The sequence below is a fragment of the Apodemus sylvaticus genome, chromosome 2, assembly GCF_947179515.1.
Source record: "Apodemus sylvaticus chromosome 2, mApoSyl1.1, whole genome shotgun sequence".
Classification (NCBI taxonomy): domain Eukaryota; kingdom Metazoa; phylum Chordata; class Mammalia; order Rodentia; family Muridae; genus Apodemus; species Apodemus sylvaticus.
Genome location: NC_067473.1, coordinates 145918761 through 145941287, shown reverse-complemented (window position 1 = coordinate 145941287; position 22527 = coordinate 145918761). Strand labels below are relative to the sequence as shown.

The 22527-nt window shown below is 46.6% G+C and overlaps 1 protein-coding gene across 1 annotated transcript in view; it reads right to left on the bottom strand.

The window, feature by feature from the left end:
• Positions 1-22527, bottom strand: part of Slc6a11 (solute carrier family 6 member 11) — a 119238-nt gene that overhangs the window by 20324 nt on the left and 76387 nt on the right. The window contains exon 7 of the mRNA XM_052172636.1: positions 656-759. Coding sequence (XP_052028596.1) covers positions 656-759 — 104 coding nt within the window. The remainder of the gene's footprint in view (positions 1-655; positions 760-22527) is intronic.

Genomic DNA, 22527 nt, shown 5'->3' with positions numbered 1-22527 from the left:
GCATCTACCGGCAAGTATCCACCTAGAGTGTGCCACTCGCTCTTAGGAGTGAGGACAAACTGTCATTGCAGTCAGGGACCCCAGAGAGAGTTTATCCTCCCCCCTTCCCCACACACAGTGCTGACTGTCCCTGGTCCCCAGCCTCATTCATGGTGACCACTGGGGCTAGGGGGCCCGCCAGGCTGATCCACCTTAGCCACCTCTTTGCCTGGACCCCTTGAGGCTTTGCAAATGGCTGGCTGCAGGATGTCCAGAGCACAGTGGGCCAAGGATGGGGCAAAGAGGGCCCAGCCACTCCAGGTGGGTCGAGAGGGCCCCATGGACCTGTGAGAAGTAACACAAATCAGAAGCAAGGTCCGTGGTGTGGAAAGAGTTGGGTTGAACCAGTTCAGTTCCTTCTTAGCTGTGTGGCCACGGGAAACTTTACTGTATATGTTATATACACCTCTGATGCACATGCTGGCACTGAATCCCCATTGAGGCTGCAGGGTGGGTTTTCTGTGCATCCAGGGCAGGCTCTGCTTGCGTGTGGTAATTTCTCAGCTCTTTCCCTGTGATCCTGGGGAAAGGGAGTGGCTGACCAGCAGCTGTGTGTTCAGGGCCCTGTGCAGTGGACACCTGTGAGGGTTGGAAGCTGTGGCTGTCGTGGGCTCACCTGTAGCAGTTGTTGTTATAGTTGTTGTAACTCCCCAGAGCGGTCAGGCAGCCCAGGCAGATGGCATAGGAGAAAAAGATCTGTGTTCCAGCGTCCACCCACACCTGGAGGAGGGCACAAAAATGTGGGTGTTGACAGAGTAAGATTGGGATGAGGGACAGTCAAATGGTGGAAGGAGAGTCCAATGGGGGAGGAGAGAGAATCCAATGGGGGAGGAGGGAGCTTCCTCTCTGGACATTCCCCCAAAGTAACTCTAGGACAGAAATATCAAACTTCCTAACTTTCTTAGGAACCCCTATTAAAACATTTATATTCCTGGGGACTACCTCATTTAAAAAATTTTCCTTAATAAATTTTAGATTTTTCTAAAGGTTATGGTAATAGTCCACTCCATAATGAGGATTTGGATATTGAGCTGGGCCTGTGGTCACAAGTCCATAAGCCTAGCACTGAGAAGGTTGAGGCAGAAGGATCTCTGCAAGTTCAAGGCCAGCCTGTCTACTTAGTGACTGGACTGGCCAGAGCTACATAGCAAAACCTTGTCTCCAAAAAAATAAGCAAAATAAGTAAGTAAAGTCAGGTATAGTGGTACGTGTCTTTAATCCCAGCACTTGGGAGGTAGAGGCAGGTAGATCTCTGTGAGTTCAAGGCCAGCCTGGTCTACATGGTGAGTTCTAGGACTGCCAGAGCTAAATAGTGAGATCCTACCTCAAAATAACAATAATAATAATAATAATAATAATAATAATAAACAAACAAAATGATATTTGGATATTAAGGGCCTGTGTCTGACTTTAGAAAAGTAACTTAGCATCTCCCATCTTAGCTTCCTCATCTGCAAAGTAGGGGAAGAAGGACCTTGTGAGGCCTGCTATGAGGATGAGCATATCAGGACTGGGATTCCTAGTCACAGGCCCTGCTTCTATGCCATATCACATCTGAGCACCCCAAAACCACTCCCTTTTCTTAGCAATTGAAAAAACCATGAAAACAGAGTCTCATGACTGTGCAGAGAAAGTGTTAATACAGCTCCCCCAAGTCCAGAGGAGAGGTGTGTGCACGCGTGTTCATGTGTGTGTGCATGTGTTTGGGTCTCCTAGCGTACAAAAGATTCTAATACCAGCTTCCCCGGGATGCAGACAGCCAGTGGCTTCTTAGTTACTAAAATCAAAACTTAGTCACTCTGGTTAAAACTCCTGTGGACAGGATGAGCTACACTGACATTTCTAGTACTTGCCCTCCCTGAGGCGCTAAGCTCACTACCTAGAAGTCTCTAAGGAAAGCCACAGCTGAAACTCAAGCTGGGATTTGGACTGAGCATCCAGCGCCACCTGGAGACGAAACTCAGCACTGACCCCAGACAGTAGCCGCCTTTATTAGGCACCTTTGGTATGTGCCTTGCTGAGCCTCTGTATAAGACTGCCCTTGAATGCCAGCAGGCCTGGGCAGCCCTGAGCAGGTACAGTGGGTGCTCTTAGCCTCCTCTTATAGGCCAGGAACAAAGAGGGCAGCTAACTGCCCAGGACCATGCAGTTGGAACAGGACAGATAGAAACACACAGAGACCTTCTAGAGACACAGCATTGCCAGACTCATGCAGATTCAGAGCTAGACCCTGCATCACGGTGAAGCATCTCTACCTCAGATCAGGCTCTCTACTAAGTTCTTCTGATGGACTTCTGCTAGACTGCTTTCAGTGACAGGGAATGACACAAGTCTTTCTTCTTTAGGCATCCCTGACTGGTAGTCATTTCCCAAAGTGAGATCTTTCCTGGTATTTGATTCTGTGTCCCCCTGACCACAGCTTTCTCTTGTACATGGTGGTACTGCCACACAACCTAGCCGCCTAGCTCCCAAAAACATCCCCATCCCAGGCACGACCCTTCTCCAGGATTTTCTCACACAGAACAGGCCACTCTGCCTGGTCTGCTCACATTTGTGAAACCAGCCAATGGTAGCATGTGAGAAGTGCTTCTGACACTGACAGGGGTGTCTGCTAACCTCACTTAATCTAGGGTGGCTTGCTTTAGTGTCAGCAAAGGAGCAACACAGGATGTTTGTGTGTGTGTGTGTGTGTGTGTGTGTGTGTGTGTGTGTGTGTGTGCTGGCAAATCAGGGTATACTGAGACATGGGTATTGGGTAAAGAGAACACAGAATATTTCTAAGTAGCCACTGGATTCATATTATTTTACTTAAAATTGCACACACACACACACACACACACACACACACTCAGTGTTTAATTGAAGTTACGCCCTTTGGATAACCTCTCAATAGTTGTAGACTAGATAGTATAAACCCCAATGCCAGGCATTGGAAACAAACTTTCGCATTGTTGGTTAGATGATCCCAAGAAACTACCCAAGTAATATAGGTTATTGTCATAGCCCTTGATATCTTCTTGAAAAGAAGGTAAAACTTCATTACTAAAAACGCTACATCATTTGGACACAGGAGGAATCCATCTGGATCTGACCTGAATGTCTCCTCCCTGAGGACCACCTCTCAGCATCAGAACAAGCCATGCAAGCTACCAAGGAGCAAAAAAAATCAGTAGTCCTAGCCAGCTGTGACACCTATGAACCCAATCAATGACAAGAATGACAAGAGATTCTGAATGTTGCAATAATGGTATATATACCCTGGGATAGCCAACAGCTGTCTAACTGGACTTAAAGCCTGCTCAGTCGGAGAAAATTCATGCCTGGCACTGTAAACCTAGCCAACCATCCATGGCTCCTGGGGCATCAGAGCCCAGAGGAGAACCTACTACAGCCACGATAAAGCAGTAGGATTCCTAACTGCCCTCAGAACACTTATCCTTATACCTGCAGGTGAGTAAGGCTCTCACCTGTCTTCAAAGAGGCCTCCTTTAGCAGCAGAGATCATCACAGAAAGCCACAACTGGTCAGATGTGGAGAACAACTGGTCATGAGCGCCTACATCCAGTGGTTACATCTACAACACATCCCTGTATCTAAGGCTCAGGGAACATCTTGGAAGAGGGCAGAGAGAGATGGAAAGAGCAGAAGACCAGAATGTTTGCTGTGATTTAGTGTCAGAAAGCCACAACTGGTCAGATGTGGAGAACAACTGGTCATGAGTGCCTAGATCCAGTGGTTACATCTACAACACAGCCCTGTATCTAAGGCTCAGGGAACATCTTGGAAGAGGGCAGAGAGAGATGGAAAGAGCAGAAGACCAGGATGTTTGCTGTGACTTAGTGTCTTCTAAAAAAACAAAACAAAACAAAACACAAAGTGGAGGTTGGGGGAACAAAGGGGGTAAATATGATTAAAACAAATCGTATGAAGTTCTCAAAGAATTAAGATTATATTAAAATATAATTTAAAAATCCACAAAGCTCAAGAATCACTGTTGCAGATGAAGAGTCAGAGAAGGTAGCAATACAAAAGAGAATCAAAACTCAGAGGGAATTTCAAAATGGCAGGGGCTTGAGAATGCCCACATGTTGGCAGAAAGGGTCCAGAAGAGTAAAAACTGCTGAAGATTGAGGAGAGATGAATATGTTGGTAAATGCTGCATCTGGTCCCAGTTTTCCCACATGCCAGTCTCTCCCTGAGAATTCCTCTTTCCATACAGAAAAGTAAGCCAACCCCAGGGAGAGGCAGAACACAGTTCAGATATAGACTCAGAAAACAGAATGCCCACTCCTGATGGAGCCCTGCGAGATGGTTGGTGGCTGACTGGTCACTGGTGACTGTTCACAGGGGACTCACACCTGTGACTAGTGGTCCTGTCAAGTTCAGCCTCCCACAGGCCAGAGCTGGAGAGGCCCATGGGCTTGTTCAATCACTACTCAACAGAGCCCCATCACAGTCCTCAACTTTGAGTTAGAAAAGATTCCAGAGTTCCTGTCCACACATCCCAGGGATGGGCATCCCAAACCCAGGCATGGATTTGCACTTGCAGAAACCTTTCCTGGAAGTCCAGCACCCATCTCTTCCCTTTGAGTAGTGGGACTTCAGATTCTTTTGGGGAACCTACTTCTCCCCAACTCAGGGTGGGCCCATATCACAGGCCTGACCATGCTAGCTTTTTCAGGAATGTGGGAGACGTTGAAACCTTGGACTAGGAAAGCAGTTGACTGCTATCTGCAGAGCTTAATCAGCCATTCTAGGAGGCACTTGGAAGACAGTCATGCCAAGAGCTATGTAGACTGTGGAGGCCCAGTTCAAGAGGTTCCACGGGAGAATAATATTAGCATCTGGGCTAGAGATCATTTTTATGATAGTTTGGCAACATCTGTTTGCTTTCTGCCCTTGTCCTAAGAACTTGCCTGAGGCTAATTTCTTCAACAGAAGAGATGTAAAGACAGTCTAATATTGACTCTGGCACATGGTTATTAGTAACTAGTAATTAGCAGGTTACAATGAAAAAATGCCAACGGGACAGAAAACAATACTAAATGTACAGTACGGAGAGGAATAGGACCCTGGCAAGCCTGACGTGTCAACTGTGGCATGTGCTGGAAGAGAGGCTGTGACTGTGAGATTAGAACTATTAAGGAGAGGCCAGATCTGCAATGCAATAAAGGGCAATGAGGAGTGGGGCAAAGCTTGCCTAGAGCACACGGGGCTCTGGGTTCAGTCCCCAGCCTGATGTAAAAACAAAATGAGCAAATCCAGAAGAAAGGAGTTTGAAAGTTTTTATCATCATGAGATGATAAATATTTGAAAAGACAGAGATGTTAGAACTGATTTAAGCATTATGTAATTTATATATATATTGAAATACACAATATCCCATACATAATATACATAGGATCCCATCAGTATACTCAATGTTTGCATTTTATGTATCAGCTTTAAAAGCTCATTTCATTTTATTTTTGAGATGGAGTCTCATGTGGTCGAGTCTGGCCTTGAACTCTCTTATCTAGCAGAAGAAAACTTCATTTTCAGAAAACTGAAATCCCAAGTGCTGGAATTACAGGCACCCAGTTCACGCAGAGCTAGAGTGAACCCCAGAGCTTCATGCATGTTAGGCAAGCCCTCTCTCAGCTGAGCTATGTTCCTAGTACTAGGTAAAAATAAGTTCAATAAGATGTAAGTTTTCCCCCTCTAGGGGGAAGACAGCTTTCATGACTGCTTAGTTCTGTTCCTTTAGGGACTTGTACTTGTGTTGCACCTTCTTTGCATATTATTTATACTTACTGATTTTTCTCACATTAAAAAAATACACTCATTTGTTGGCTTGTGTATTATTTGTTGTGGGTATGCATGCGTGAGGGTGCATGTGTGCTCCTGTGTGGCTGTGGCCAAGAAGCGACTGCAGAAATAGATTCTCTTCTCTCTGTGTAGGTCCTGGTGATGGAGCTCAGGTTGTCTAGTTAAATGGCAAATTTCCTTACTAAGCCATCTCATTAGACCTTTCTTGCATCTTAAATTATCTATTTCTATGACTTGGTCTTTATTTTTCTCCTCAATAGCCTCTGTTTACTTCATGATACTATCATGACCACTACCAGTTTTTTTTTATTTTAGTTTTTTTTCCTTTTGTGAGTGAATGGCCAGCCCTTCCTAGCTCTTCTGGAATCTCTTTTCACCCCATAACCACTCATTACTGCACCTGCCTTATAGCTGGCTCTGGGATACTGCAGGGTTGGGCTGTCCTGTGGCTCTATCCACAGTACGCTCTTCACCATGGGAACCCCATCTCATGGTTTTCTTATAACAGCCATGTTGGATTGGACCACTCTGCTCTTCTGCTGCTCTGGTGCAGACTAGAGAGGACCTTGCTGTGGGGAGGGGTGGTGATGGCCCACGGTGTATTTTCCAGTCTTTGTAGTTCTAGGATTCCCTCTCTGGTGACTATCAAGTCTTTAAAACGGTGTATGTGTGTGCACCTGCTTGTGTGTGTGTACATCACTTGTGTGTGCACCTGCTTGTGTGTACATCACTTGTGTGTGCACCTGCTTGTGTGTGTGTACATCACTTGCATGCAGTGGTCATGGAGGCAAGAAGAGGGTGCTGGACCTCTTGAAACTAGTTATAAAAGGATATGAACCACTTGGTATGAGTGCTGGGAACAAACAAAGGTTCTTGGTAAGACCAGCCAGTGCTCTTAACTGCAGAGCCATCTCTACAGTCCTGGTGTCAACCTCTCTAATAAAGACACGTGCATCTGGGCATCACAGGGTCTGAGAACATTCCAGGCCAGGTTTCTTAAGAATATCCCATGAAGAGCCATGACATGTCTTCATGTGAAGTCTGGAAGGCTCTTCCCTCAATAACTGGGTGTAGCAGATAAGCAGATGCCTTTGTGCCTGGCTAGCAGCCTGGCCTCTTGGTGTAGACTGAAGCTAGTGAGTTTATCAATGGGCTGCTACAGCTGTCATAGTGAGGATGGCTGAGCCGCATATGAGCCTTGACATCTGGGGGTTCAGCTAGATTCCAGTCTATTTATCACCCCCCCCCCCCAGAGCCTGTACATGGGCTCTACGTCATCCATGACATGGTGACCCAAACCTTCCCCGCTACCTCAGGAACTGCTTCCTGCACAGTCCATGGGGAAAACGGACAAAGATCCAGAAGCTTCTTTGGAAAACTTTCTGGAGCCTGCAGGGACTGGTTCCTGTCACTTCTGTCCACATATCCAGCCAGGCCACAAGATCCCAACATAAAAGGCAAGAAGTCTGGGAACTGTTTCTGTGAAGATGGCATAAACGGCTTGAGTCGCATCACATGATCTTTAAAGCACGACTTCGTGAGCATATTTCTTTTACTACTTGGAAATTTCTATATATGGAATGAATGGCTGAATGGCTGAATGAATGAATGAACAAACAAACAAACAAACAAACAAATAAATAAATAAATAAAATTATGGTGGCCATGGAAGGATTTGACAAAGAGAGGAGAGGTGGACGGGGGAAATGGACACTTCTGATGCCTCCGTGGGGTTGATAGGCCCCTCGGGAAAGACCTGACTCCACAGTGGCTGAGGTGGACCGTGTTCTTGCGACTGCCATATTTAAACCTCATGATTTGTATGACATTCTTGCTGGGTCATTCTGGCATCTTCGCTTTCACTGAAGAGGAAATGGACCCATCGGAGGTGAAACAGTTCTCAAAGGAGAGCCACGTCTGAGTCTGTGCTTTCTGGGTCTAGGTTTCAGAGACGGGAGAGTTGCCTGGTCTTCAGCATGCACCTGGCATCCCCAAGTTCCACAAAACAAATAACTTTACCTTGGTAAGTGAGGACCACACACTGTAGCCTCTCTGTCTGCATCTCCCAGGAGCTGCAGAGGTGGAGGTTCCTGTGAGAAATGGCTTCCTATCCATGCCCCCTACAAAACGTGAAGGGAAAACAGTCTTTCTAAACAAACTCTAAGGAAGCCAGGTCAGCGGAGGAGCGGATCCTCCCCATGTTCTGCAGGATGAATGGGGGGCGTGCTGGCCTTGTTGCAAGGGCAGCCCACATTCAGAGATTTTAGGGCAGATTTGTGTGGGAACAGGAAAAGCCCCTTCACAGCGTTCAGGACAGCTGGTTCCAAGGAGCCCCAGCACATGGGTCAGGGTGCTACCTGCCTGCCCAGTGGGACCCTCAGGACTCAGGGAGAACTCAGGGAGAGCATGAGGACATATTCTCTCGCAAATCTTAGAGGCTATGGTGCCACAGTGGGGTGACCCAGTGAGCAGGGATAGAATGCTGCAGTTCACACTGTTACCCTGAGTCTTGTACCCACTCTGGGGCTGGCATCCAGACCAAGTCTAGAGATATGGCTAAGTGGGTCCTTCGCTACCTTTTCCCCATAGCACTGTCCCAAGATTACTTGTAGCATGTCTAATTTTATCTACATGTAGAGACAGAAGCTGTATGTCTTTTCAGTGCTAAATATTCTAAGATATAGGTGACTGACCCAGGGTACTTGGGGGGTGGGGGAGGGGGCAGGACATTGTGAACAGGTAGGGACCACTTCTTTCTGTTTGTCTCACATACAAAACAACAGAATTAGGATTCATGCCTGGGGAGTCAGGAGTGGCACCCACAGGGGACTCAGCGGCCTAGTCACAGTGTTAAATGGGCCAAGGGGCCTAGTGAGCCTCGCTCTCCCACAGGACAGCCCCTGTCCAAACACCCAGAGCAGAGAGAGATGGGTAGAGGTGAGGACTCTTGTTTTATCTCCTCCCCCATAATATGGATACACTGGCTGAACTCTGAGACTAAGGAACACAGCAGGGACACCCAGCTCCCTCCCCCCAACCCCCACCCCCTGTAGAATAAAGATGGAGAAGGAACAACATGTGGCAGAGAAGGGCAGGTGAGGGAGCCGAGAGTGAGCTGGAAGAGGTGTTCTCTTTGAAAGCATCTGAGGTAGGATGGATCACCACAGAGAAATCCCAGCCAGAGTGTGCCTCCAGGTCAGCAAAGAGTCCACTGCTGGTCAGCACCAAGGGCTATGTCCCACGGTGGGCTTATGAAGACATTAGTAGGAACAGGTGTGTGCTGACGGTAACCCTGGTTGCCACAGTGGCTCCAAGCAGCTGTACCAGAGCCTAGGACCCCAAAGGCTGGGCAAGTCACATGAGCACCTCAGGGGCCCTTTGGTCTCACAGTCAAGTGGGAGGTCTTCTGTCCTTTAGGCAGATAAGGCAGCTGGAAAGGGAGCTCCAACCACTCAGTTTGGGGGAGATGGATCCTGGCACTTGTACAGTTACTCTTGGCTTGGGAACAGATGCTTCTGGGGATAGGGGAGACTTCAGCACCATCCACTGTGGGGCAGCCACACAGTGGATGAAGCTTGGGGAGTCTTATGGAAGAATAGAAGGAAGGATTGGAGTCCCGAAGGGATAGGAATCCCACAGGAAGACCAACAGAGTCAACTAACCTGGACCCATGGGGCTCTCAGAGACTCAATCACCAACCAAAGAACAGGGGCTGGACCTAGGCCTCCCCACACATGTGTAGCCGATGTGCAGCTTGGTCCTTATGTGGGTCACCAACAACTGGAGCAGGGGCTGCCCCAAAAGATGCTGCCTGTCTGTGGGCTATGTTCTTCTAGTTGGGCTGCCCTGTTTGGCCTCAGTGGGAGAGGAAGCACCTAGCCTTGCAGAGACTTGAAGTGCCAGGGTGGGAGATACCCAGGGGGTCCCCATCCACTAGAGGAAGAGGGAAGGGGATATAGGAGAAGGATTGTGGGCAAGGAGCCTGGGAGGGGACAGTGAATGGGATGTAAAGTAAATAAGTAAAAAACACCCAAACAAGCAAACAAACAAAAAAAACCCCAAACTAACCAACCAACCAACCACAACCACAATAACAACAACAACAACAACAACAAAAAACAAACAAAAAAAGGGAGTTCCTGTCAGATGCCTTGCTCTGATCCTCAGAAGGATTTGTGAACAGAACAAAAGCTGTGTGTGGGCAGAGGCAGGTTGGGGTCACTCTTTCCTTGTGACCCCAGGTAAATTCCTTCATCTCTCTGGGCCTTGGGATCACCGTCCGTGAACGGCAGCAGATGAATAGAAGTCATGCAGTGGGCACTGGGCACCTGCCCCCTACTCTGATGCCTTCCAACTATGCCAAGGAAACAAGCTCCCAGGCCTTCTCCAACATCCAACGTCCCCCTCCGGTTTCTGATACACTGCAGATACACCCGTCTCCTCTGGTCATGCATACAAGAACCAGTAATGGGTGGGAAGAGCCGATGTTTCTCGATTCCTAGGCTCCCTGCCTCCCTGATGCCCAGTGAAAACGGTCAGTAACAGTGCAAGCAGCCTTTGACTTACAGAGCCAGGAGCCAGGACAGGGCTTGGTGACCCACAGCCTTTTCTTGAACATTTAATTTTCAGACAGACAGACACATATAACTTTTTAAAGTGGAGCCCTCAACTGAAGTAAAAAACATAACTATATAGCCTGGCAGGAAAGGGCTGAATCAAGGTCTTTCTTTCCACCTTTTCTATTGGGAAGGCCTCTGAAAGGATTAAAAGTAGGTTAGAAGAAGAATAAAACAGCTGTGTTTCCAGTGTGTACCTGACAACGGCTTTTGTGGAAGTGAATAATTACATGAGAACTGCTTCCTTCCCACCTCTTTCTCAGCCTCCTCCGGGTTGCTAGGCACCCTCGCTCCTTCTCCCGGCTAATGCCACATACAGAAGCAAGTGAATACAGTATGGCCATTATGAGGGGCCTGGAGTCCAGGAGAAGGATTCAAATGCTCCTCCCCGGTGGCTTCTATGGGGAAGAGGGCTTGGGGGGAGCTGACTTTGGATATATTTAAATGCTAATGTGCTGGGCCAGCAGGATGGTAGTGGTGGGAAGGGGCAGGGGATCTTGGCTTGAAAGCCCCACTGGAAACATGTTCTGTTGCTTCTCGAGTGGGTGCCAAGCCCTTCCCTGGGCAGCTGGCTTTGGCTACCCCCAGACCTGCCAGTAAAGTGTCAGTGGGCTGAAGGGCTAAGCTGTGAGTACGGAGGCGATGGCTGGCTCTGTGTGTGTGTGTGTGTGTGGGGGGGTTGGGTGTGTAGGCTGATCCTGGTGGCCCCTGTGTGTGCAGTGGTGAGCAGAGGTCACTGTGGCTGGACCTTCGCCCAGGATGCTGAGCGGCTGCATCTGAGACACAGAAAACAGAGGAAGTGGATGGGTAGTTGGTGGTACCAAGTACTAGGTAGTAAAATCCTGGGAGCTATGCATACCTGCCCCAGTTTATCGCATGAGGTGCTGAGCTCCATTTTCCAAGGGCTCAGCAGAGGAGGTCCAGAGCTAGGACCCCTTCTCATCTTGGACCTTCCCCAAGGTCTGTCCATGGGCCCAGAGATCTAGTTAAGCCGAGATCTCCCCTACTGGGACGTGTTCAGGGGACCATCCCTGGTGTTGTAGATGGCACAGTCCACATGGACTTGAAAGATACACATAAGCCTCACTGACGACCACTAAGAGCTACAGGTACCCCCCCACCATTGTGGACACCACGCTGATGACCATCCCATTCAAAGTGATCTGGATCAGAGGTCCGGCCTTACTTTGGCAGGGGTCTGGGCTGGCAGCAGCAGCCTTCACCCACAGAAAGCACCAAGCCAGTGTGCCCTGGACCAAGCCACACTCTAGCTCCCAAGTCCAGCCCTGAGCTGGCATACTCTCGCGTCAGCCAAGCTGGCCCTGGGATGAAGCCTTAGCCCCTCCTACTATGGCCGCATTCTTTCCTCTAATAACTGTGGAGTTGATTGAAAGTCAGGGATGCTTTGTGTCCTCTGAGGGCCGTGGCAGTGTGAAGTCCAGTCTACAGAAAAGGGTCTCAGGGTTGAAGGAGAGAAAATACAGCCATCCGGTGGAAGACCACCTACTTTCCTGTGTCTGCCTGCACATAGAATACAGACCTCCCAGCATCCTGTTGTGTTCCCTGAGCACCTGTCTGCCTTAGCAAAGATGGGGTTCCACGAGAGCACCCAGCCCTTTGTGACATTATGGAAAGTTCTCTAGAACAGAGACCACCACTGCTTGAGACTCAGCACACAGGAACGCAACCTTCATGGTCCAAGCAGAATCCTAAGTATCAGAGCAGGTGAGGAACCTGTTGGGCCGAAAAGGAAGAGGACTTGGGTTCCCTTGCAGATAGTCCCCGAAGTTCGTGAGTATTCCCCTAAAGCCCTTTCTTTTCCTCTTAGCCTTGGTTTCCTATTATATAAAATGCAGAAACTAGACAGCAATGTCGATGGCCACTATGTGACATGCATACCCCATTTCTCACTGCTGCCTGTGGCAGGCATTACTAATCAATCATTCTTCAGTCCTCAGTCCAGCTATGGTGAAAAGGGTCTGCTACCAGCCAGAGTTGGCAATCGATGAAAACCTGGGAGATGATTGTCCATCTCTGACATTTCAGGCAAGGAAGTTAATAGCTAGATTTCAGGATTACTTGAGTGCGTTGCAGAAGCCCATAGTATACTCACAGAAATACCCATGTTTAGTGGGTCACTGGTGCATGCATGCATTGGCCTGGGAAGCTGGAAGGAAACAAGATGGCAAAGATGCAAATAAAATCTGAGGCTGGGAAAGCTAAGCTGGGACTAAAGTTGCCTATGAGGGGCGCTTTCAAGCAATCGGCTGAGTGCGGGATGAGGGGCATTCCTGAGCCTTCCCCCGCCCCCGCCCTAGTCCATGGCACAGGTAGGAATTTATCAGTGCATAGGGAGGCTGAAGGAAGAGATTACTCAATTCTGTGATGATCAGATGTCTGACTCTGAGTGGGAACACACGCAAGTCCCCAAGGAGCCTCCTAGAGAGGACCCATGATGGTTGGGGACTTCAATAGCCACAGGAGACAATGGGCTTCCTCCCTGGCTGAGAGTAAACCCTGGAATGAGGCCCCTGTGACTGGGAATATGGAGAAAGTATGTGTTTAAAGTGCTCTGAACCACACTTTAAGTCTGGACAGATGTCTGAGCTTTTCTGCAGCTGAGAAACTGAACCATTGCAGAGACTCTCTCACTCAACTGTTTTGACCATTATGTATATAGTGTCCAGATATGGGCATTCACAAGTAGTCAGACCCCCAGGATCCTCTGCTCAGGAGCAGGTGTACAAGGGGAAAGGAACTTAGACAAGAAGCAGGTCTGGAGGATGCAGGTCAGTTAGGCTGGGTGACCTTGGAGAGGTTGAAGCCATAGTTTCTCTGTGGGTGATGGTACAGCTGGGAACTGACAGGCTCCCCTGACAGGTCATGGCAATGCGCAGGCAAAGGGCTCACAGGAAGCATGGCCAGAAAAGGTCATGGCTATGTGTGTCTAAAAGGGATTCTTGAAGTCTAGGGCTGTGCATGATCTTGAGCTGAGGAAGCAGAAGAAAGTGTGCTCAGCCCTGCAGGGAGTGGCTCCTGACCTCTAACTCCCTGTTCCCACCCCAGCCCTAGTTGTGGAGGCTTCAACCAGTAAAAAGCAGGCCTGGCTTCCTCCTGGTTTGGAATGGCCCCACCCTCAACAATCAACCCTGCCCAGCTCTCTTTGGGCATCAACATCTCTTCTTCCAAGGACACTAGACACTTCCCAGAGAGTCAATTTCTAAGGCTTTCCTCAGAGTCCCCGGGTCTCCCTGAAGCCAGGTCTCTCAGGCAGCAGGTGCTCTTGGGAGTGTGAATAACCAGAACAAACTAATTAACACACATTCTCTCACAGTGTGTAGTGTGAGGTGAGAACACCTTAATTGATTCCCTCAGTGATTTTTAAGTATGCCATCCTTTGGATTTTACTGGGAACTGGACCAGGACTTTCCCCTCTACCAAAATGCTAGGATGCTCAGCGCTTAAATAACGTAGAGAAGTATTTGGGTCAACCTCTGCATACCTCCTGCACATTATCTTGTCTGTCAGTGACTGGCAAAACCTAATCCACCTGAACCCATGGACGAGCTGTTGTTATGTGTTATTTAAGAGAGAACAATGGGTAAGCGAGGTTCTTGTGCTCAATGAAGATGCAGTTTTGTTTATTGAACCAGGAGTGGTTCAACCTGAGGACTCCTGTGTTCTATAACTCTGACTTCTTCAGAGTACACACAGAAGTGAGACTGTACTTGTCCTTTGGTGCCCTCTCTGAGATCTGTAGCCATCCAGGGAGTCTCTGCCATCTCAACCCAGGGCTAGGTTTAGAGTCCCCAATCAGGCTACACATCTGTCCCCAGCCTCTGCTTCCCAAACCTCAGTGTTCCCACCGATCTTGAGGCCTCCAGTAATCCACCCACCTCCTCTCATGGTTCTCTTTCAGCCCTAGGAACCCTCGCCATCCTGAAAGGTCACCTTGCTTTCTGTTGACACAGTCTGTCCTCAGCTCATATGAAAAGGAGAGGAGACAGTTTTCAAAAGTTCTGTGTACTTGGGAGTTTGATTGACATGGCAGTTTATGGGGCATGTACAGGGCTGAAGAGGCAGCTTTTGGGTGGCTGGGGAGTGACACCACAGCCGGATGGGGCTGGCTCAGAACCCTGAGGAGGAGGAGGAGCCTTGCTCCCAACCACAGCAAGGTCTGCAGGCAAGCATGTGGGGGAGTTGGCTTCTTCAGGAGGACAAATAGGAGACACAGCAACTATGGCTGCTCACCCTCCCAAAGGGTTCTGTGTGACACAGTGTGCCAGGCCTTGGGGCAAAGGCACAAAGAGAGAGCCAAGGTCCTTACTACTCACGGCTCCCTAGGTGACTTGCCAGTGCTTTATCTTGAACAGCAAAATTAAGAATGATCGTTAAGAAGATAAATCAAGAAATGAAGGCTGACATGTCCTGGGTGAAGGGCGCACATGTCTACAACACACTTTTAAATGCATAGGAAATACATCGGATGGGGGAGGGATAGAGAGCTCTAGGCAGCAGCAAACACAGTGAAGTCAAGCATAGAGTCTGGGGGATGGATGCTATCCAGACTGATGGCAGAGGAAGAGCCAGATCAAGACTACAGAAGGAAGGGGGCAGTTCCCAGGAAACTCTAGAGAAGAGACATGATTCCTGCTCAGTGACACTGCTGTGTAGCTGTCCCCTCTGAGTGGACACATCATGCTTTTGGAGAAGGGGAGCTTGTGAGATTCTGGAAGCTTGGAATGTTATGAAACTCACACAGGCCACTCCCAAGGCTACACAAGCAGCAGTGGTACTCTTCAGGGGAGCTCCAAGGAGGTCTTTCCTGACTGTCACTCATGCTGGGGAGGGAGAGGCATTCTGTTGATGCAGTTGCTGCTGAGCTCACTGGTTTATCATTTACATTTGGATGGCATTGTCTTCTGATCTCCCACTTGTGTCCCACCAGGATAAAGAGACGGTTAATTCCTAACACAAGCCCAGGAAATGATCCAACCCACTGTTTTTGTTTTTTCTTTTTGTTTTTTTTTTTTTTTTTGTGTGTGTTTTGTTTTGTTTTTTGGATTTGATTTTTTTCTTTTTTCCTTTTTCTTTTCTTTTCTTTCTTTCTTTCTTTCTTTCTTTCTTTCTTTCTTTCTTTCTTTCTTTCTTTCTTTCTTTCTTTCTTTCTTTCTTTCTTTCTTTCTTTCTTTCTTTCTTTTTTTTTTTTTCCGAGACAGGGTTTCTCTGTATAGCCCTGGCTGTCCTGGAACTCACTCTGTAGACCAGGCTGGCCTCGAACTAAGAAATCTGCCTGCCTCTGCCTCACAGAGTACTGGGATTACAGGTGTGTACCGCCACCGCCCAACTCAACCCACTGTTAAGATGGGGCTTCCCACATTAATTACTCTCATCAAGATAATCTCTCATAGGCATGCCGAAAGGCCAAACACTCCCAGATAGGTACGACTGAAGGCTTGCCTCCTATGAAGTTTCATATCCCTCTAAGTTGACAATGAATGTTTCAGACATCTTAGCTATATGCCTCCTTGAAGAGGAGCATCCACTGAATGAACGTGAGGATAATCTCTTGCCAGAAGGACTAGAGAATATGTTGCCATCCCCAAGAGGAGCACTATAGACTGGGCTCACATGCAGGCTGTGGTGGCATTGAACACACACAAGCTCAACTGTCTGTCCAGAAAGAACCTGAGTAGGAGAAATTACAGTAAGAGACTTATAGATCCTATTCTTCTACATTATTACCTTCATTGACAGGAGAAGTGTGTATGTGTGTGTATGTGTGTGTGTGTTTTTATGTGTATGTGTGCATGCATATACATGTGCATATGTGTACATGTGTGCATATATGCGTTTATGTGTGTGTGTAAGATGTTGGCCTGTCATTTCTTACAACTAGCAGGGTACAGTAAAAAGAGTGTACAGTTAAATATGTGCCACCGAGTCTTTACTGGGGCCCAGACCTTGGCACTTGTGAGAAGAATCAGATTGTGCCTGGGGAGAGAGAAGCCTAAAGGTTCAGTCTTTAACTCTGAAGGAAAGAAAACCCCCTTAATGATAACTCAGTACAGGACAGGGACAATCAGGAAACACTCTACTGCATTGCTTAGATTGGCAACACCTTTGAAACAATAACTGTTAGAGTTCTCACAGCCTGGCTTGTGAGGTTGTAGGGTATGGGGATACTGGATTAGTCTGAGCTCTGTGGAGATGGAGCAGCTGCATAACAAAACTACCCATCCTTCCTTGAGCCAAAGGGTGTGGAGTCTGACACAATGCTAAGGAAGCCAGTTCCTGATGCACTGCCTTGCAGAGCCATAAAAGACACTTGGCCATTGTCAGCGAAGTTTCCCAAGAATATCCGGGGGGTTGGAAAACAACAGAGGGAAAGAATGAGTGAGGTGGTTCTGGGTGACCAGCTCAGCAGCCTGTTAGGATCGTGTTCACAGAAGAACTCTTAGAGAGGTTTCTTCAGCAGGGACCTTGGGACTGTTATGTGGCTTCAGTGGCTTTTTGGCCACATGGTGAACTATGATCTTTATGAGCTTCAGAAAAGGTTCTGACATATCTGTGATTTAGAACAGCATGTAAACTGGGCTTACAAAGTCTTGAAATCAAGAAGAGACAGAAGGGCAAACAGAGGGGTATGTCTAGGTCACCCAAAGTTGACAGTGGCAATATTTATATAAAGCTAGTTTTCCCAGGGGTGTGGTAACCCCTAGGAAATACTTTACTGGTGGGTACCTGGATGCTTTTAAAGCCTGAAAAAAAGTTCACAGAAAGACATAAATGATACAGTAAGGAGACACAGACTAAGCTTGTTCTAGCGGTGGGTAGTTATATCCTCTGAGTATGCGCTATACACTTCCTCTCTGAAAGAAAGTAGACTGCAGGTAGAAATCCTTTACCTAGCCCAGGGCCCTCCCTATTGAAGAGTGGCCATCAGAGAGGCAAGAGTTACTGCAAGACCAGGAGCCTATCTGAGCCCAGAATCAGTTCCAGCAGCAGGCACAGCAGGGCTCTGCTTCTGCCCCCCCCCCCCAGCTCCCTGTCAGCTAAGCAGTAGTATCTAGTTCTACCAAGCCTGTGGCAGGCAGGAAGACCTACAGAAGCTTCACATCAGGATGAGGAAGCTGGACATTCCTGGAGGATGATTGTGGATTATAGAGAGCTAACTAACGTAGTACCTCTGTCTAGGCTGCTGTGCTTGGACATCCTCTGAGTATCCTTTGGGACATGAAGAAATCAAACTGGAAGCCACCTATCTATTGGCTGGCCTTTGTAGTGCTTAAGCAGGCTGGAGATGGGGATTGTTGCTGACAGTACTACTCAAATATGAAGCCTATGTGCTACATAAACAACATACAAGACAAGATGTGCCCTCTGGTGCATGTGCCTGCTAGGATTATGTTCATAGAAGAACTAAGACTATTCAGGGTATAATAAAGTGATTTCCAATGGGATTCAAGGCCAACTCCCTAGATGGGGACTTAAGTATTACTATGCTCCAGGGCAAGGCTCTTTGCTGGTGAGATCATAGGTTCCCATGAGGGAGCAACTTCTATCATTTTATTAAGTGGATGTGACGTGTCCGTCAAGTTGCTTATAAACATTTTTGGTTTTGCCATGTAATCCTGATATCCTCAGTTACAGAAAGAAACTTTTCTTTTGCAGAGGAGGGCTGAAGACTCCTAGCCATACAAGCTGCTGAGAATAATGGCGTATTGCCATGGCAAAGGGGCTCAATGCTCGATCATTAATGTAAGATAATAACCATCCACTCCACTCCCAGGGAACAATTCAGAAGAGGGGATAGCCAGAGGAAGGAGTGGACTGACTTGTACCTGTTCTAAATTGAAGCATTCTCTCCTGGAGGGAAAAGGGAGGAGGATCAAAGGACTCAGGAAGCTAAGGAAACTCCTAAGGAATCACAGAGGATTACAAGACTCAAAAGGACCCTCCCTCAGGTAATATAAGCAATTAACAATTGTTGGAGAAAAAGACTTTTCATTAGACTTGTAACTCATCACCCATGCTGAGAAGGACTCTTAGTGATACATCTTCCATGTAGTTATGCCAATAAACTCATTGGTTCACCAAGCAAGATTTGGGTAACTTCATTTCTTTTGGTCTGCTGTGGGTGCCTTATCTGGGCTAAACAGACATTTGTTCATGTCTCCCTGGGAAAAAAGTCATGGACAGGCATGCTTGCATCAGTGGCGGCAAACTGAGTAAAGCTTTGCTTTTTTTGGCAATGGGCAAGAACAAAGATGAGTGTTCAGTCTGTAATCAGAAAACCAAAGAATTCTGGGAACTCATCTATCTCTGCCTTGACATCACTACACTAGCTAACGACACGTTAAAGTGCCTAACATCATCTACCAGTAAGCTATGCGCCTACTTGGGTGGCTCTTAACCCTTATTGCTAGCTGCACATCCCTCTGGATGAGATGGCACAGCCTTCCATGGGTCCAGAGAAAATGAAGGACAAGCTAAGTACAAGAAGGCATGAGTTTGTTTCCATGGATCCATTTTGATTGTTGTTTGGGATTTCTGTCTCAGACATAGTTACTAGAGGATCCTATGGCTGCAGTTTTTTCCTCCATCTGACTTTCTTAGGAATCCCTCTTTTTCCTTTAAAATAATGTTTTATTGGCTTGTTGAAGGATTATACATTTACCCATTTTATTTTGATCATATCCAACTACTACTTTCTGCCCACAACTTGCACGAGCGTCTCTGCCCCCATCACTCTCCCAACTCCCTGACTTCCTCTTTTTGTTGCTATCAATATCATCCCGAGTCTAATGAATGCTTCCTATATGCACATTGGGGCAGGGTTATCCACCAAGGCACAGCCACATCACTAAAGAAGAGTGACACTCCTTCCCTCAGTGGCTCTCAGCTGTTACTATTTCTTCTGCTAAAGGCAGGTCCTCAGGGCCCCTCCCACATTCATTCTGGACTGTTTTGACTGACTTGATCTTGTGCAAGCAACCACAAGTGTTGACATATGTAAAGGCCATATCATGCCAAGAAGGAGCTTATTTTTTCTTTAGTATTTTTGTGACTGTTTCATCAGTTCAGTCACCTAGACCTAGTGGTCTAAATGAACACCACAGTACATACTATTTCAGGCAAGAGCATAACTTTGAGATTCTGCAACAAGTATTCAGTGGATATCTACTATCTGCTGGGCAGCACACAAGCCATCTCAAGAGGAGAGTTGAGTAAGATGTTGTCCACATATTGGAAGGGATTGCACATTTGGGTAGTGTCTGAGTATAATCTGGTTTAATCACATGCTCTCTTAAACTAACATCCATCTGTCCCATTTCAGATGCTATGTAAAGTAGAAACACACAGAGGACCAAGGATAAATCATCTCTCTTCTATGGGCCTTGTTTTCCCTTAGGAGACACCCTGAAGATGTATCCCTGGACTTTGGACCTTTTATGACTCAGACATATAGGGCAATTAAGAGAAATTTCTACTTGACATGAAGCAGCCCAAGTGGGAGAGTCAGAATGGAGAATTAAAGGGTATTGCTAGCAAAAATATGAAAGCCAGCAATTTTACTCAATAACCTTCTTTTCTAGATGAGGAAACTTCTGGCATAGGGAAAGACAGTGGCTTGTTATGGTTAGTGATAGTGCTAGGTCCCCAGAGTCTGAGTGGGGAGTTTTCCATCATGAAGCACAGCTTCCTGAGGTGGAGTGTGTAAGACAATGACCTAAGCCTCTGAAAGGTTGGAGGAGGAGTGGTATCTCCTTGCCTATGCCTGGTGAAATGTCACTAAGGTTTTAATCAAGGAGTGGAGTCAGGCTTGAGCTCTTTGTGAGCAAAAGCAGGGCTGAGCTTGCCCTGTGGGTGCTCCAAAGCTCAGCTTGCGTATGGGAAGTGAAAGAAATGGGACAGGAGATTCACACACCAGTGAGTCTGCACAGAGACGGACATCAACTGTCACAATCCCAGTCACCCAAGACCTATCAATGCCCCATCATCTTGCTGCTCATGGGCAAAAGAGACCTCACTCTTTCAAAAAGCTGTGCTGGGTCAGAAATTATCAGAAACTACTGTGTCCATGAGGTGCTCATTATAATTATAGTAGAAGTGAGGGGCTGTTGAGAGCCTCCTCTACCTCCCTCCCTATGGCCTCTGCAAATTTCAGGACACTTTCCTCCATGTCAGACTATTAGTATATCTGATGTTCTCTACTGCCAACAGAGGTAGAAAGGACAGGGCTAATTAAGATGGAAGTCCAGAGATTTCAAACCCCTTGCCACAAAGCTAGTGAGTCAGCTCTATATTCAGTCTATACTTATTATTTCACAAATGATGAGACAGATTCAGAAACCTGGAAACGTGACAGATGTTTCACTTGGGGTCCTATGTCCCAGTCTAGTTCCCCACCAACTGTGGCCTTGGGTAAGCCACACCCTCTCTCTGGGACTCAGCTACTCCCCAACAAGGAAGCAGTTAGTCTCAGATAGTGTTTTCCCAGCTTGTTAACATAAGAAAGAAATTAACTGCATTGCATTCATTACCACACACCTTAATGAATGTAATTGCATTCTATACAAGAAGCAAATTGGCAGTCAAAACATGGTCTTTAGGAAATCATCAACCAAGAAATATGACTTTGTCATGGTCTCATTTGAATTAAGAATGACTAGAGGTCATTTCACTGAATGCTCATATGTTGCTCAAATAATTAGTATGCCAGATTTAAGACCAGCAGATAAAGAGAGACAAATGCTAATGATCAAGGATATTGTCATGGGAGATACAGAGAATATACAAGCATGATACATAATTGGCATTTTCAACTGCCAGTCTCACTTGGAAGAAGATAGAGATGTCTCCCCATTGACAAAAGAAATGAGAGAAGTCAAAGATGAAAGTTGGAAGAGAAAAAAAAGACCCAGCAACCTGTGAGGACATCTGAGTAAACAGAAGTCCAAGAATCTGGGGTTTAAATACCTTCCTAAGGATAGAGTTAAAAATTTGAGCTCTAGGCATACCTACAAGTTGAGATGAATTGCTCTGAGGAACTATGAGGCAGAAAGTAAATTTCCTGTAGTAAATAAGAAGTTATAAAATTATATTTCAACATAAGACCCAACATGGAAGTACTGAACATAGTGCTTTTATCAATAGAGACATTTAAATTTAACATATAACTGAGAAGTCACCATCTTCAGAACTCTGTACCCAGCTAAACTATCACTCAAGAGGAAAAAGTAGAATAAATATATTTAGTCATATATAGTATGAAAGAGTTTAGTTCCTCTAAAACCCTGTGGAAAGAACTAGTAAATGATATACTTTAGCCAGAAAACCAAATGTAACTCTATAGAAAAAAATGAAAGTGATGGGGAGTAAAGAAATCATTAAATCATGGCATAAAATCCAACTATTGACTCCTAAAAAGTAATAAGGAGAGATTTATATGTAGATATCAATAATTGAGCTGAGGAGTGTGGTATTTATTGGGGACTGTATATCCTACTGTATATTGTTCAGAGGATGAGGCTAGTGATAGCCATACCAGATGATTCAACACAACCATGCCTTCCACAGTCTCCCTCAGGCTCAGGAAAGACCCTTTCTTCCCAGACCTGTGCTATCACAGTCTCCTGTAGGGCTCAAAGGTGAGCCTTTGTCATGGCTCTTCTTGTTCAGATAAACAGTGGCCACAGTACTGGTCTTGGGTCTTCAATGTCATCCTTGGAACACTGCTAGATATTAGCAGGCCCCTAGAGGAAGGACAGCCACACAAATGAGAAATATGCCTTCAAGAAGACAACCTAACAGCTCCATTTTAGGCCCCCAGGGAGATTTAAGTGTTAGTTTTCTGCAGATTCTCCTGCTTTGGGGTCTTCAGTTCTAAACATCATTACTGCAACAGACATCTTTACAAAGATAAAATCCTTCTATAGCCATGTTCTTTGTGATAGCTAGTCATGGTTGTCAAGTTGCCTGCTAATTAAAAGTCAAGCCATTGAGCATCTACATATAAAATGTTTTTGATCACATTATTTGAAATGGGAAGATACACTCT